General features: G+C 41.1%; 1 protein-coding gene across 3 annotated transcripts in view; it reads left to right on the top strand.

The window, feature by feature from the left end:
- The first annotated feature begins 2,817 nt into the window (after positions 1-2,817).
- RTN4 (reticulon 4) overlaps positions 2,818-17,203 on the top strand; it is a 55,653-nt gene continuing 41,267 nt past the window's right edge. Inside the window, exon 1 of one of the 3 annotated variants that reach the window (XM_084900800.1) lies at positions 2,818-3,646. In XM_084900800.1, coding sequence (XP_084756926.1) covers positions 3,058-3,646 — 589 coding nt within the window. In that variant the 5' untranslated portion in view covers positions 2,818-3,057. The remainder of the gene's footprint in view (positions 3,647-17,203) is intronic. The other 2 variants (XM_084900801.1, XM_084900802.1) reach the window with 2 other exon arrangements.

Genomic DNA, 17,203 nt, shown 5'->3' with positions numbered 1-17,203 from the left:
CAACCAAGGTACATGCCCTTGACAGGAATCTATCCTGGGGCCCTTTAGTCCGCAGGCTGACGCTCTCTCCACCGAGCCAAACCGGTTTCGGCACTACCAGATTTTCTTAATTCTGGTATAATAGCAACATTCTCTTTTCCTTATGCTTTGTTGGCCACTCTATGAACATTAGATAAACTCTTTATTCATCCATCAAACACTTGATTTTATAGAAACCACTGAGATTAGTAATATAAAATTCTTGTATTCTATGTCAGAGGAGAGTGTGTATATTACTGCCTCAATATTTACTGCTATTTACAATTAAAGTTTCAAATCTACAATTTACTGTAATTCTTCTGAGATACTTTAAATCAATTAATCACATTTCTTGTGATTATTTTAGTAATAGCAGGTTCACATATATATGAATGCAGAAATATCATATGAGCAACTTGCAAATAACATATGAAAACCCTTTGAAACTTTCCATCAAGGACTTTCAGAACAAGCATAGTGACAAAAACAGTTTGGGAAAGACTGAACTGCTGATAGCTAAGTTGTGACTTAACAGAAAAAAGTTCATATAATAAAATTTTGCTAGTATTTTATTATGTGTATGTACTTACACTTGACAATCCTGTATGATTTTTGATAATTTTGACAAATACTTGAGACAATTTAGTTAGTTATCATTACAGTAATCTGTTTTGCTTAAAATTTTTACCTCCTTGCCCCCAAATTCTACACTAAGAATTCCCTCTTACTGATTCTAACCCCTTCAACAAACCACAAACAAAAACTGAAAGCAACTCATAACCATTTTGTATAAATAAAGCAAGTTCATCTTTGCGTGGGATTGATATGCCAGGTTGTGAATATATTGTTGATAATTAACCTGATCAGGAAATTTTGTTATACCTTCCCTTAAAAACAAACTTTTTTTTCTTATGTATACAATACCTTTACGGTAAAATTAAACAGAACAGAGTTCTCATACACTCCCATGCCAATCCCCCAACCACAGTTTCCCCCATTACTAACATCTTACATTGGTGCAGTACATTTGTTACAATCTATGAACCAAATTGAAGTATTATTTGCTAAAACTCACAGGTTCACTCTTTGGGTTGTACAGGTATACGAGTTTTACCAAGTACATAATGTCCTATATCCTTCATCACAGGATCATACAAAATAGTTTTACGGACCTAAAAATCCCCTGTGTTCCACCTATTCATCCCTTCTCCCTCCCCTTACAATCCCTACCTTTCATTTTTAATACTCTAATTAAGTGTAGGGTAATATTAATTAGTTAGAGCTAAGAATGTGCTTAAATAACTAGTGACTCCCCATGGCAATCAACGTTTCTTAATCATTCAATTAGACTAGCACCGTCCAATAGAAATATAATGTGAGTCATGTATGTATTTAAAATGTTCTAGAAGCTGCATTAAAGAAGTAAAAAGAAATAAATGAAATGAATAATACTTATCCCAATGTATCTAAAATATTATCAGTTCTAACATGTGACTAATAAAAATGGAGATAGTTAAATTGGGGGAGAGGGGTACTAACTCAAAATATAATGTGCATTTTAAACTTAAGACACACTCCCTTTCAGGCTGGTCACCTTTCCAGCGCTCAACAGCCACAACAGTGGGGCTTGGCCTGGACTGCGAGCAACTTGTAAACAGGTTTTCCCTCTCTCTCCAGGGCCTCCAGGGTAGGCATGCAGCAAAGCCTTTTGGAAGGTATATCAGAAAGATAAAAGCGTTCTCTAAACCTCTGTATGCCGACACTTGTATGTTCTGTAACCATTTTCCTTAAACACCTTCCGGTTTGGGAAAAAGGGGCCTGGGAATCACGCTCATTCTGGCATATCTAAGAAATGAGGTACTGGGCTTCCTGGCTCCCAGAAAGCCTGACTCATCTGAACTGTTGACTCATGAGTCTAAGGTGACTGAAATGTGATGGGAATCAAATTTGCCTTCCAAGGCCTCGTTCTGTGGCCACTTTTTTCTCTCTTCCCTCCCTCTCTCTTTGGGTGACTGACTCATCCTCCTACCGTGCGAGGGAGCCCAGCATCCTCCAGTTCTCAAAAAGTCTCCTGGAAGGAGATGAGTGGACTTCCCCAGCCCCAGATGGTCCAGCCCAGCTCCGTTTTGCCTACCTCATCCAGGGTCAGCAATTTTAGACCAGGAGTTTTCTCACCCCTGTCAAAATTGTCACTTTTTTTCTTTTTAGGTGGTGATGCAATCACGTGGCCTGGGAATTTAAGTTTAAAACAATATAATCCTTTATTTCCAAAAAAGAAAAATATTTTAAAATGTAATGCATATTTCGATCCTTAGGGCCTACTCCAGTACAGTCCCGTTTGTTAGTACCTTTGTCCCCTCTGGGTTTTTTTTCCCTTTCCTGGGAGGAAAGTTTCCATCCAGGATAACGCCCTTCCGGCGGTGGCGAGCCGGGAGTCTCTCCCACCCTCGGGGCCGGCAGCTGGCCCGCGTTTGCAGCCCTCGAACCACAGCCGCCCTGCAGCTGCGGGCGCGGCCAGACCACCGCCCCCTCCACCGCCCCACCTGCCCCTCTCCCACACTATCCACGAGTGGAGGGCGGGGCGGCCGGCTCCAAACCCCGCCCACCGAACCCAACCCAGCCGGTAAGAGAGCGGAAAGCGCAAGAAGCCACGCCCACCTCCCCTCTTCTCCTTTCCATTGGGCCTGCTGGTTGTCCTTTAATCAACTCTCCCGTAGCCGATTGGCTCCCTCCGTCCCGCTCCGGCCCCCGCCCGCCCGCCGGGGAGGAGGCATCGCGCCAAACTGGGCGGAGAGTCTGCTGGCCTCTCTCCTACGCCGGTCTGGGCGGCGGCGGCGGCGGCGGCAACTGGGGACGGGGCGGGCGGCGGCGCATCACGGGTGCGGAGGCAGGAGGGGCAGCCTCATTGTTCCGGGAGCCGTCGCCTCTGCAGGTCCCTCGGCTCGTTCGGCTCTGCCCCCCTTTCCGAGCTCCCCAACCCCCACCGCCGCCACAGCCCGCGCGCCTCGGAGGAGCATCCTCCTCTCCGACCCGCCAGCCATGGAAGACGCGGCGGACCAGTCGCCTCGGGTCTCCTCGTCCTCGGACCACCCGCCCCGGCCTCAGCCCACGTTCAAGTACCAGTTCGTGTCGGACCCCGACGAGGAGGAGGAGGACGAGGACGAGGAGGAGGAGGAAGAGGACGAGGACCTGGAGGAGCTGGAGGTGCTGGAGAGGAAGCCCGCCGCCGCCGCCCCGCTGTCGGCCGCCCCGGTGCCCACCGCGCCCTCCGCCCCCGCCGCGCCCCTGCTGGACTTCGACGACGACTTCGTGCCCCCGGCGCCCCGGGGGCCCCTGCCGGCCGCGCCCCCTGCCGCCCCGGAGAGGCATCCGTCCTGGGACCCGAGTCCCGCGCCCTCGTCCGCGCCCTCCCCACCCTCCTCCTTCTCCGCTGCCGCAGCCTCGCCCTCCAAGCTCCCCGAGGAGGACGACGACGACGAGCCTCCGGCCCGGCCGCCCCCGCCGCCCCCGGCCAGCGGGACCAGCCCCCCGGCCGAGCCCGCCTGGACGCCCACCGCGCCGGCCCCCGCGGCGCCGCCCTCCACGCCGGCCGCGCCCAAGCGCAGGGGCTCGGGCTCCGGCTCCGCGGGTGAGTGCCGCGCCCGCCGCCTCCCCCGCCGCGCGCCCTCCCCTCCCCTCCCCTCCCGCTTTTGTGTGCAGCCCCAGCCGCGCCCCCCGAGCCCCCTCTCCACCCCAGGGGCTTTGTCTGCAGACCTGGGGGAGGAGGGGAGAAGGCAGGCGCCCCCACCGCCCCGCGGGAGCCGCCCGGAGCTGGGTGGGGCGGCGGAGGCAGAGCCCGGGCTTGTTCTTCATTGTCTGTCCGCGCGTCGGGGAGGAACACGTGCACCCGACCGCTCCCGGGTCCTTCCCTCTGGTCCCCGTTGCACTCACTGCGTCCCTGGGGTTTGGCACCCACCCACCCACCCTAAGTGGAGAAGCTGGGTGTGTATCCGGGAACTGGGGGTTGTGGATTCTTTTGGGGTGAGTGAGGATGGAAAGGCCTTGGCGCCTTCATCTTTTGTCTCCCCCCACCCCGTCTGGGTTGCTCCCAGGGAAAAGGCGCAGTGTCGCCGTCAGTGCGCTAGTCTGTCTTCAGCCCTAAAACCCCCGCCCCGTTCTTATCCCCTCCTTGGCCCGGGGTGGCCCCACGCGTTCCGTCTCCCTGCCCCTCCTCTGGCGCTGGTGGGGAGATGACCCCTTGGAAAGCGTCCACATGGACCCAGCTGCAGGGGAGTAGTGAGAGCGCCCCCAGTGGTGTGCGGGGAGATCTGGGGAGGGGAGTTGTGGCCAAGTCCTGCCACCGCCCAGTTTGCCGGGGTATCGATGTGGCATCAGCCAAACGGACCTGGGAAATGGGCTGTGGGTGCTGGGTTCCGAGGGGGGGGGTGGGGGGGCATTTTTTTTTTTTTTTTTTTGCTCGGGTGATCTCAGCTGCAGAGGACGAGGCATGGCTGTGAGTGGGAACAGGTTTAGCCTCTTCCTGCCTCATCATTGAATCGTAAACAAAAAAGGCAACATTGATTGTCTTAAAGAAGGAAAACCTGTGGATCCCTAGCTGGGTCCAGGCCAATTCCATTTGTGGTAGATTTACCATGAGACTTAATGAAGTAGTTTGAGAAGGTTTTCTTGTATTGGTTAGATAGTACTATTGATTGGAAGCTATGTTTTAGGTCTACAGAGACTGATCTGCATAGCCTGTAAATAGTTTTCAAATCTTTTCATTCACGAGTGCCTGGTTGCACATTAATAGTTAAATTCATTTTTTAGAAGGTAAAACGATCAAGTTTGTTAGAGATATAGAGTTCATCTTATCGGACAAATTATGAACTTATTCGCTTGTAGCTTTTTACTTTTACTAATTTATTGCTTTAGGTATTAGGAAGCCATTGGAGATTATTGAACTGAGGCCTGGATGGTAGTGTTAGAAAAGGAATTGGTGACCATATTCTAAGATAAGGTTGGAAAGAAAAACGGGGAACTATATTCAGAAAGCTTTTGTGATAGTTCTGAGACAGGTGAGTAGCGCCTACTCTAGTTCATTAGTTAGTTAAATGAAAATAGAATAGAAGGAAAGCATGAATTCTGTAATTGGTTGTGAATCTGTATTTTTATAGTTAGGGTACAAAAAGGTTTTATGAAAGAAGAATTGACAGGACTTTGAGGCTATGAATGTAAATGCAAAGGAAAGAATGTTGGTGCTTATCAAATCAGTTGGAGACTGTCCAAAGTTGTTAATTGAATGGAAGTTTGTGTAGGATTTAATATTGCTTTAAGTATAGGGTTATTATATCTTGAAGATTAAAAACCAGGTCTTTTAAGATTTTGAGTTTTATATATGTTAAAATCTTAAGATGCCTCTAAAGAAAGAGATGTAATACCCTATTCAGTTTCCATCTTCCATTTTTATCTAACAAATGATAACAAGGAATAGAGCTGATGAATTTAGAGATTCTGAATAATTTCTTCTGTTAAGCTATTTTTAATTTTCTGACTAGGAACAAATAGTGTATATGCTCCTTATGGATAAGATAAATTATGTTTCAGATTGGTTCCTAGGAAGCACAGTGTCAAATTTATAGTGCTTTTTAGTAACCAACAAGTTGCCTCATCCTTTTAAAAATAATGTAATGAATATATATATGAATATATATATAATCTTTGGTAAATATCTAACTGTGGAATAGTATTTAGAAAATATGCTATTTCATACTACAATATATCTCGGTAAACATGGAAGGCTTGCTATATTATATAAAACACTTCTAAAAAGGGGCTTATTTTCTATTGTCCAATAATTAGCTCTGTTTTAGTGTAGTTATTTCATAAAATACCTAAAAACAATTTATTTGAAACCTTGCTGGTGTAAGGCTCCAATTTAAATGGCACATTTTAAAGGTACTTTGCTAGCCCAGGCTTCAAGTACCGACCAAATGGATATATTTCTTGATTCTTTGAAAACTGATGAAGTAGAAGCAAATGTTGCAGATACACTCTTCTTATAACACATTCTTTTTGAGACTTTCGGTTCCTGATTCTAAATGTAGACCCTAGGAAAGGTCCCCCTGAGGATGATAGCACCAGGGATTCAGAACTCTTAAGGGCAGAACCCTGGTTCATCAGCAGTGCTTGAATGGGTGAATGTGACCTTTGTGGACATAGGCGTGTGCAAGGTGGTCAAGACCCAGCTGTCCTGAAGCTAAGGTCTTCTCAGACTGAGGGCCTCATCATCATTTCAGCTCTGAACGAGGAGTTGATAATTTCACATTTAAGCTGCTGAGTTTTTGTTTCTTGGCATGGTGATTATTAGTTTTAAGTTGCTTTGCTCATGTGTTCCCATAACATTCTGTTCTTACCTCATGATAGATATCATACCATGTATGTGATAATAGTACGTTTACTCATCTATAGTTTCTACCAGATTATATGCTCCTTGAATAAAGGGGCTGTATCACCTTTTTTTCCTTGAGTAAGGATTATATGACATTATATCTGCATTACTGAGCAAAGACATGTAGTGTAAGCACTCATATTGGTTGAATGAATGAACATTATAAATGAAAGTTGATCTTCACATTCTGCACAGTTCCAGGATTATTACAATATTTTCTCTCAATAAAACTGCCAAGTGTTATGAATTAAAGCATGCATTTATTTACATATGTGCCATATTTTATTTAATCAGCCTCTTAGTGATGATTAACTAGGTTGTTTCTCAGCTTTTTCTGTTCTAAATAATGTTGCTGTGAACAGCCTTATATGAACTTCTTGGGAATGCGTGCTGTTCTCTGGGTGTTGTAAGATAAATTCATGCTAATAGAATTTCTAGTTCAAAGGCCATGTGCATTTAAAATGTTGCTAGATAATGCCAAATTGTACTAACAAAGATTAGTTCCAACCTAATATATTTTCACCAATAATGTGGTAGAGTACCGTTTTTTCCCTTTTGCCTTTACCAGTAGAGTAGATTAACCAATAAATGATTTAGCAAATTTTTTTTAAATTTATATTTCTCAGTATTTTTTTTTAATCAGCTTAGGTGCCATATAATTTACTAGGCTTACCGGGAGGTGCCAGTACATTTTTCTCATCACAGTTTTGACCTCTTCTTTTTTCTTCTTCTAACTATAGGAGCATTTGATCTAGTGTAAGGAAATTAGACTTTGTCATATATATGTCTTATAAAAATTTCTCCATATTTTCTCTTGGTATTTTTATAATTTTATTTTAACATCTCATTCTTTCTGTAGTTTATTTTGTTCTAGAGAATAAGATAGTGATAGAATTTTATTTTTGAATATGATATTTCATTTGTCTCAACGCCATTTTCTCTACTATTTTGAAATGCCACTTTTGTCATATATTTGTAGTACTGTATGGGTGAAATATTTTGTTTCATTTATTTTTTTTTTAATTGGTTTAACTTTTATTTATTTAATTTAGTTACTTTTTAAGAGTTTCGATTGTTGATGTTAAATATATTATTTTCAGGTGTACATCATAAAGGGTAGTAGTAGTGGTTAAACACTACCAAGTGATCCCTCAAATAAGTCCAGTACCTATCTGACACCCACATATAGGTTATAATTAAAAAAAAAAATCTCACCAGAAGATTTATTTTTTAAATGATTTTTGCGGGAGAAAGAGAGAGAGAAACTGATGTGAGCGAGAAACATCAGGAGCTCTAGTTAAGTTTGGCATTGATGGAATCAAATATATATTTTAATGGCCTGCTAAAAGAATTGTGGGTAAAAATGTGGCTAAAATTGCTTCAGTATAACAGAAGTTTGGTATGTTTATATTGCCTTACCTCTTTTTTGGAAGGCTTAAAAATTATTTTTACTCTTTGTTATGGAAAACTTCAAACATAAAGGAATATTCACAGAATAGTGAATGAAACCTCATTTAACCATCACTGAGCCCCAACAGTCATCAATCCATTGCCAATCTTACCAGTCCCACACCCTCATAAATATTTCATTATGTATCTCGCAAACCAAGTTCTGTTTTCCAAAACATAACCACAACACTGTTGATCAAATATTTTCCCAATGTATTTCACAATAATTAATTTTACCACGTACCCAGCCAAAGTTTATATTTACTACTACTTAGTGAATGTCATATGTCTTTTTAAAAAAAATATCAGAATCCAAATAAGGTCCATACATTATAGTGGATTGGTTGGTTTTATGTCTGTCTATGGGTCGGGTCCTCCCTTGCTTACTTGTGGGCTCTCTCTGAAATTTGTTGAAGAATAAACGTACAGTTTTTTCACGTTAATGTTTTTATTATTTTATGTTTTATTTTTGTTAATCCTCACCCGAGGATATTTTTCCATTGACTTTTAGGGAGAGTAGGAGAAAGAGGGAAGGATACAGTGAAGGAGAGAAACATTGATGTGAGAAAAACACATTGGTTGTCTCTTCGTGGGCCTGGAAGGGGTCTGCAGCTAAGGTGCTTGCCCTTGTCCAGAATCAAACCCAGGGTCCTTTGTCTGCAGGCCAAGGCTCTATCCACCGAACCAGAACTGGCTAGGGTGATATTTTTATTATTTTAGTTGATAAAGTCATTTTAATGTTGTTAAGATACTATCAATAGGAGCCCAATGCATGAATTCGTGCACCTTGAAAGGAACTGTGGGCTGTGTGGCTGCTATGGGCACCGGGGCGAGTCTTGGCCCATCTCCACACCCCCACCTGGTGGCTCCTGCTGTGTCCTCTGGCCCCTGTCTGCTGGCAGCCCCACCCCCGCTGCAGCTGATGCCTGCCATGTTTCTTGCTCTGCCACCTGCTGCCGACACCTGCCATGTTCCGTGCGTGTCCCCTGGTGGTCAGTGCATGTCAGGCTACTAGTTTTTCAGTTCTGCCATTTGGTTTATTTGCATATTAGGGTTTTATATATACAGATAACTTACAGTCCTAGCCAGTTTGGTTCAGTGGATAGAGCGTTGACTAAAGGGTCCTGAGTTGGATTCCGGTCAAGGGTAGCCTGAGTTGCAGGCTCAATCTTTTTTTTTTAAAAAAAAAATATATATTATTGATTTTTTTACAGAGAGGAAGGGAGAGAGAGAGTCAGAAACATCGATGAGAGAGAAACATCGATAAACTGCCTCCTGCACACCCCCTACTGGGGATGTGCCCACAACCAAGGTACATGCCCTTGACCAGAATCGAACCTGGGACCTTTCAGTCCGCAGGCCAACGCTCTATCCACTGAGCCAAACTAGTTTCGGTGAGGCTCAATCTTAAGTAGAGGGAGTGCAGGAAGCAATCAGTCAATGATTCTCTCTCATCATTGATGTTCCTCTCCCTCTCTCTCTGAAATCAATAAAAAACATTTTTAAAAAATAATAAAGATATAATTTATATACAGTAAAATGCATAGATCTTAAGTTTTAGCAATTCTGTGTTTTGACAAATGTAGCTATTCATTTAACCCACACCCCTGTCAAGATACAGAAAAGGTTCATCATTCCAGAAAGATCTCTTGACCCTTAGCAGTCAATTTAATTCCTGTTCTGTCCTTCTCCCAGCCCCCTAATCCCAAGCAGCTACTGTTCAGATTGTTTTCACCATCATTTTGCCGATTATAGAGCATCATATGGATGGACTCATACAGTATTTACTCTTGTGTCTGGTTATTTGTACCCAATATGTTTTGAAGACTTACCAATGATGTTGTATCAGTAATTTATTCCTTTTTACTACGAGTAAGTATTCCATAAGAGTATACTACAATTTAATTATTTGTTTACTTGTTGATGAACATTTGGATTATTTGTAGTTTTTGGCTATTCTGAACAATAGAATGCTGTGAACTTTCTTTGTATAGGCCTTTTTTGTGGATATTAGTTTTCATTTCTCTTGGGTAAAGAGAGTAGAATTGAGTAAGAGTAGAATTGCTGGTTCATGGGGTAGGTATCTTTATTTAAAAAGAATTGTCAAACTGTTCTCCAGAGTGGTTCCACGTCTACCAGTGATGTATGAGAGTTAGCATGGCTTCACATTCTCACAAACATTTGATATTATCAGTCTTTTAAATTTTAGTGGGTACGTAGTTGTTTCTCATTATAGTTTTAATTCAGGTCTTCCTAATGACTAATGAATTAGAAGGCTTTTGTATGTCTACTGGCTACTTCTATATTTTCTTTTTGTAAAGTGTCCAAGTAATTTGCCGATTTTAACATTGGGTTAGATGCCATTTTCTTACTGATTTATAGGAGTCTTTCCTCAGATATATGCATTGTGAATATATTCTCCTAATCTTTGGTTTGCCTGTTAATTTTATTGTTGGTTTCTTTTGATGAATATAATTTTCTGCTTTTGAAGAAGTCTTAATTTATCAAGTTTTCCTTTTATGGTTCATAATGTGTGCTAAGACACATTTGCCTACACACCAAGGTTGTAAAAACATTTTACGTTTTCTTTTAGAAGCTTTATCATTTTAGCTTTTATGTTTAAATCTTTTATATTTAATTCATCTTGAATTAATTTTTGTCTCCGGAAGTGTTACAGATTTAGATTTATGTATTTTTTCCATATAAATATCCAGTTGTCCCAGCAGACATTTTTTTAAAATACGTTTTTATTGGTTTTTAGGGAGAGAAAGGGTGAGGGATAGAATCATCGTTGAGAGAAACATCATCAAACAGCTGCCTCCTGCATACACCCCATTGGGGATGGAGCCTGCAATCTGGGCATGTTCCCTGACTGGGAATTGAACTGGTGACCTCTTGCTTCATGAGTTGATGCTCAACCACTGAGCCACACTGGCTGGGCCCAGCAAAATGTTTTTGGAAGGAATTTGTCTTTATTGAATTTTGCTTTGGTACCTTTGACGAAAATCAGTTGACTATATAAGTGCATCTGTTTAAGCATGCAGATCCTCCTCAACTTAGGATGGCGGCTATGTCCTATAGTAAGTTGAAAATATCCTGATTCAGAAATTCATTTAGACACATTAGAAATTGGCACTGAACTTTCTTTGGCATTACACCATGTCTGTTTACATAAGTGTGTTTAGCATTCAATGTTGGGAGTGGGTGGAGGAGGGAGATAATGAAGGAGAGAGGTGAAGGAGAGCAAAGAATTAGCTCATTAAATAATGACTATGTTTAAAAAAGCATTTGATACACTTAACCTACCAAGCATCATAGCTTAGCCGTGCCTACCTTTGATATTCTCAGAACACTTAATATTTTGCCCATCTAGAGTTGGGCAAAATCATCTAACATAATGAATATACTGAGGAGTATCTGTTGTTTACCTTCCTGATGAGGCTCAGCATCACCAGAGAATTTTACTGCATATCCTTAGCCCGGAAATGATCAGAATTTAAAATCAAAGTACGATTTCTATTGAATGTATATCACTTTTCGTAAAGTCAAACCATTATTGTGAGTCAAGGATGTCTTTATCTATTTTATTCTATTGATCTGTTTGTCTATCTTTATGTCAGTAACCAGACTGTTTTAATTACTATTACTTTATAGTAAATCTTAAAATCAAGCAGTGTGAATACACCAAGTTTTATCTTTTTTTTCTCCCCCCAAAATTGTTTTGTCCTAATTTTTTTGTATTTCTATATACATTTTAGGGTCAACTTGTTCATTTCTATAGAATGCCTGCTGGGAATTTGGGATTGTATTGAGAGTCTAGAGATCAATATTGGGAGATTTGACCTCTTAGGGTTTGAGATTTTACCTTATAACAAGCTAACAAATTAGCCTGCCATAGTCTCATGGATGCTGGCAGAGGACACAGATACCTGGGTAAGAAACAAGGGACTTTGATGCTCACAGCAGTGGTAATAGCCAGAATATCAGCACTTTTTGGGCAAATTCCCAGCACCCCATTTCCTTAGGGCAGTAGTCGGCAAACTCATTAGTCAACAGAGCTAATTATCAACAGTACAATGATTGAAATTTCTTATGAGAGCCAAATTCTTTAAACTTCTTCTAATGCCACTTCTTCCAAATAGACTCGCCCAGGCTGTGGTATTTTGTGGAAGAGCCACACTCAAGGGGCCAAAGAGCCGCATGGCTCTCGAGCCGCAGTTTGCTGACCACGGCCTTAGGGCCACACAAAGAGGGCCAGGCAACCTTGGACTTAGAGGAACGGAATCTTACACAACAAGCATGCCTGCCTTATTGCTCAAGTGAAAGACTGTGCCTCTGTCTCTAAGGTTGTTTGCAATACCAACATCTTTGAAAAGATAGGAACAAAGGCAGCCAGTGCCCCACCCCTCCACTCACAAGTTGTGCAAAAACACAAGAAATTCTTTAAGAGTCTTCCAATTCATGTCATGTTTACTAGTGTGTATTCACTCAGCAGTGTTTTGTAGTTTTCAGTGTAGAGTTTTTGTATTTCTATTGTTAAATTTACTTTTTAATTTTTTTTCTTTATTGATTAAGGTATTACATGTGTCCTCATCCCCCCATTATTCCCCAACCTCCCCTATCCCCCACCCCCCACTCATGCTGTCACCCTCCTGTTGTCTGTGTCCATTGTTTAGACTCATATGCATGCATACAAGTTCTTTGTTTGATCTCTACTTCCAAGTGTTTTATGTTTTTTGTTGCTATTGTAAATGATAGTAGTTAAAAATTTTGTTTTTCATTTGTTCATTGCTGGTACATGGACATATAGTGATTGCATACTATTCTTGTAACTATCCTGCATCTTCCTAAATTTACTTCCTAGCTCTAGTAAGGTTTAATAGGTGTTTTTTGTTTTTGTTTTAACCATAGAATTTTCTAACTACACAGTGCTGTTTGGAAGTTAAGATCATTTTATTTTTCCCTTCTGATCTTTATGCTATAAATGTGGTAAGAAGAAGGCAGCCGGGACCAGTTTGGCTCAGTGGATAGAGCGTCGGCCTGCGGACTGAAAGGTCCCGGGTTCGATTCCGGGCAAGGGCATGTATCTTGGTTGCGGGCACATCCCCTGTGGAGGGTGTGCAGGAGGCAGCTGATTGATGATTGTCTCTCATCGATGTTTCTAACTCTCTATCCTTCTCTCTTCCTCTCTGTGAAAAATCAATAAAATATATTAGAAAAAAAAAAGAAAAAAAAAAAAAGAAGGCAAGTACAGTAAAAGGTGTAAAAAAAATTTTTGTTTTATTCTGCCTCTGGGGGAAATATAATTAGTCTTTCATTATTAAGTATGAAGTTAGCTGCATGTTCTTCCTAGATGTCCTAACCCTTACTTAGGTGGAGAAAGTTTCCTTCTACTCCAAATTTGTTGACAATTTTTATGAAATAGGTATTGAATTTTAACAGATGTCTTTGGCATCTATTAAAACAATCATATCACTTTCCTTTCTTAGACTGTTAATGTGCTAAATTTCATTGTTTGATTTTCAATGTTGAACCAATCTTGTATCTTTGGGATTAAACCCTTTTGATAATGAATATACTTTTTATGAATTGCTGAATATTGCTGAATTCAATTTGCTAATATGTTAAAAGATTTTTGCATGTATGTTTAAGGGGGTATTTTTCTGTAAATTTTTCTTGCACTATTTTTGGTTTTGGTATTAATGTATCCTATATAATAAAAGAGCAATATGCAAATTGACCGTCACTCCAACACACAAGATGGCCAATAGGGGAGGACAGATGGGAGGGACCAGGCCTGCAGGAGAGGGCAATTGGTGGGAGGACCAGAACTGCTGGGGAGGGCAGTTGGTGGGGGGGACTGAGCCAGTAGGGGAGGGCAGTTGGGGGCTACCATGCTGGCAGGGGAGGCCAGCAGTTAGGGGAAATCAGGCAGGCAGGGGCGCAGTTAGATGTCAATCAGGCTGGCAGGGGAGTGGTTAGGGGTGATTTAGGCTGGCAGGCAGAAGTGGTTGGGGGCAATCAGGCAGGCAGGCAGGCAGGTGAGTGGTTGGGAGCCAGCAGTCCTGGATTGTGTGTTGGAGTGTACCGGGCCTCTAGTATGCATATGAGATCTTCGGTTAATCTCTTCCCGCACTCCCCCTTCCTCCCTTCCCTCTGAGATTCATCAGTCTGTTTCATGTTTCCATGCCTGTGGTTTCCATTCCTGCTTTGAATGTCTGCCCCCAGTGGCCATTGTGCGTCATAGCTACAGGCTTTTATATAGATAGATAGATAGATAGATAGATGTTTTATTGATTTCAGAAAGGGAGAGGGAAAGAGAGATAGAAACATTAATAATAAGAGAGAATCGTTTATTGGCTGCCTCCTGCACTCCCCCTACTGGGGATCAAACCCCAGGCATGTGCCCTTGACTGGAATAGAATCTGAAACCCCTCAGTCTGAAGGCCGATGCTCTAACTACTCTAACCACTGAGCCAAACCAGCTAGGGGTATATCCTTTCACTTTTAACCACTTGTGTTCTTATATATAAAGTGTGTGTTCTATAAATGTCACGTAGAAGGATTTTTATCTAGTCTGAAAACCTGTTTTTAATTGGGACCATTTACATTGATCATACTTATTAGTATGGTTCATTTAAGTCTTTGTTTTCTCTTTGTCCCATCTGGTTTTTGTTCTTTTATGCGTCCATGCCATTCTTCCATTCTTTGTGTTTTTATTGTCACACATTTTGCTTCTACAAATATTGTATATTATAATTATTTGTGCTTCAAAATCACTTATTCTTTAAAGAAATTAAGAAATGAGAATATTTTATATCTACTCATATATTTACCATTCCACCATTCTTTGTTCCTTTATGAAAATCCGATTTTTATCTTGTGTCATTTCCCTTTTGTCTAAAGAACTTTAGCATTTCTTGTAGTGCAGGTCTCTTGATGGTAATTTCAGTTTTTGTTTTCATATTTTATCTAATAATACCTTTATTGTCTTTGTTTTTTTAAGAATATTATTTTATAAATACAGTCAATCTTGCTATATATGGAAGTTATGGTGGTTTTTTTTTTCTGTTTTAAATCTTTAATGTTGAAAATATTACATATTTCTCCAAATATTACTTATGTCCCCTTTCTCCATCTTTTTCAGCCCATCCCCACCCCTGTCCCCAGGCCTTCACCATCCTATTGTCTGTGTTCCTGGGTTATGTATTATGCTAAGCGAAATAAGCCAGTCAGAGAGGGAAGTTATGTTTTATAGAGTCGCAGAAAACACCGAATTAATAAATACTGAATCATTGCCCCTAGGGGAAATACGGGGTTAGGTTCCTGGAAACCTCTAGCCATAGCATTTTTGTTAGCCAATCTATATATAACTTTGTTTTATGTGTATTTCTACTTAAAGACACATTATTTACTATATATTGTTGATTCATTTAACATTGAACACATGGTCAACAGCATGATAATTCATACTTAAATGAAGTTTATCTAATACATATATTTTCCTCTGTAAGGTACATCACAACCTTCTGTGGCTAAGAACACTAGACAGCACTTCAAGCACTGTGCTTAGGAGCCTATTGAAACAGCAAAATAACTAACAAAAGCCACAAAAATGTGAAAAAATGTGGCACTAAGTAGGCTGGAAAAAGAATACGTGTTTACAGTCAGAGTGAAACAAGGAGACATAGGGTTTCTTTGTTTGACCTTGCCTGGGAACCTGGGTGAAGGGCATGTTTGCTGTTGTAAGTATTGGTTTTGGGATTACCAATTTAGCCAGTAGACAAATTTGCAAATAGGGAACTAGTAAATAATAATGATTGAGTGTATATAATTTTAGATTGCCCTTTTAAAAAAATTATTTTAAGGATGTCCATTACCTTTTGGATTATGTTTTTTTCCAGTGAGAGGTCAGGTCATTCTTATTGCTGTTCCCTTGCCCTTTTCCTGTTTTAAAGGTTTTTCTCAGTCTTTGGTTTACAAGAATTTGACCTTTACAGTGTGTTTCTTTGTGGGTTGTATTTATTCTGCTTCCTGGATTTGTAAATTGGTATTTTCCATCACAGTTGACAAATTTTAGTTTGTTATATCTTTATTCTGCCCCCCCCCCTCCCGCATCTGTCACTATTGTGATTGGAGGGGGTTCCAATTATTATACATATACTTTAAATGCTTGATTATCTCATAGGTCGGTGAGCTCTGTTCATCCCTCCCCCCCCCTCCTCCCCCCAGTCTTTTTTTCCCCTGCTGTAGTTCAGTTTGCACAGTTTCTTTCTGTTAGCCTTTTTTGTAAAGCTTATTCATCCTTTCTGTCTCACTGTTCAGGAAATCCAAGATGAAGGTGCCAGCTAGGCTTCATTCTGAGACTCCTTCTCTTGCTTATAGGTGGCTGCCATTTGCTCACAATGTGCGTGCATTCATGCATGGGTGTGTGTGTGTGTGTGTACACGCGCGCTCACGCGCGTGTGCACAGGTACAGAAGAATGGAGAGACAGGGAAGGGTGAGCATCAAGCTCTCTAATGTCTTTTCTTATAAGGACACTAATCCTATCCTACCAGGTAACCCTAATTTCCTTCCGAAGGCCCTGATTCCACATACCATCATGTTGGAGGGTAAGGCTTCAACATACAAATTGTGTGTGTGGTGTGTGTGTGTGTGTGTGTGTGAGAGACAAATATCCAGTCCATAATATATTTCAGTTAAGAAAATGGGCTCTGGGTTGAATTGCCTGAGTCTCACCAGTTGCATTGTGTTTTGAGTGAGTTCCTTAAGTTCTGTCCCTCGGTGGTGGTGGTTTTTTAGTCTGTTACGTGGGGATAGTAACAACCACCCTTGCAGCAATGGGGTTCTAAGGAGTAAAATGAGTTTTTGCGGGTAAAGTACTTAGAATAACAAGTAGCCCTCAACGTTAATTGTAAACAAAATAAGACTGGCGATAATAATGATCTTCCTAATGATAATTAGTATTTTCTTTGTAATTTGGACAATGGTGATAGAACTGATGTCTTCAAAAAATAGTGTGCAATGACTCTTAGGATATTTTTATTTAAAGGTAGACAATCTGGGATAAGAAAATGCATTCTTCGAAAGTTCTGAACCGAACACATGCCAATAAAAATGACTAAGCAAGTGTCATATTAATTTTATTCAAATACATCTTTAAAATTTTGGCTTAATTAGTACAAGATAATTTAATTGTCTGAAAATGTGAATAAAAGCTTTGGATGTGGTATATTAAGTAAGAAAAATAGTATCTTAAAGCCATTTTGGTTCATGATGTGTAACACACGCATGTTTTTGCCTCTTGA

The sequence above is a fragment of the Pipistrellus hanaki genome (genome assembly GCF_964339955.1).
Source record: "Pipistrellus hanaki genome assembly, chromosome: 12".
Classification (NCBI taxonomy): Eukaryota; Metazoa; Chordata; class Mammalia; order Chiroptera; family Vespertilionidae; genus Pipistrellus; species Pipistrellus hanaki.
This window is presented reverse-complemented; position numbering and strand designations above follow the sequence as displayed.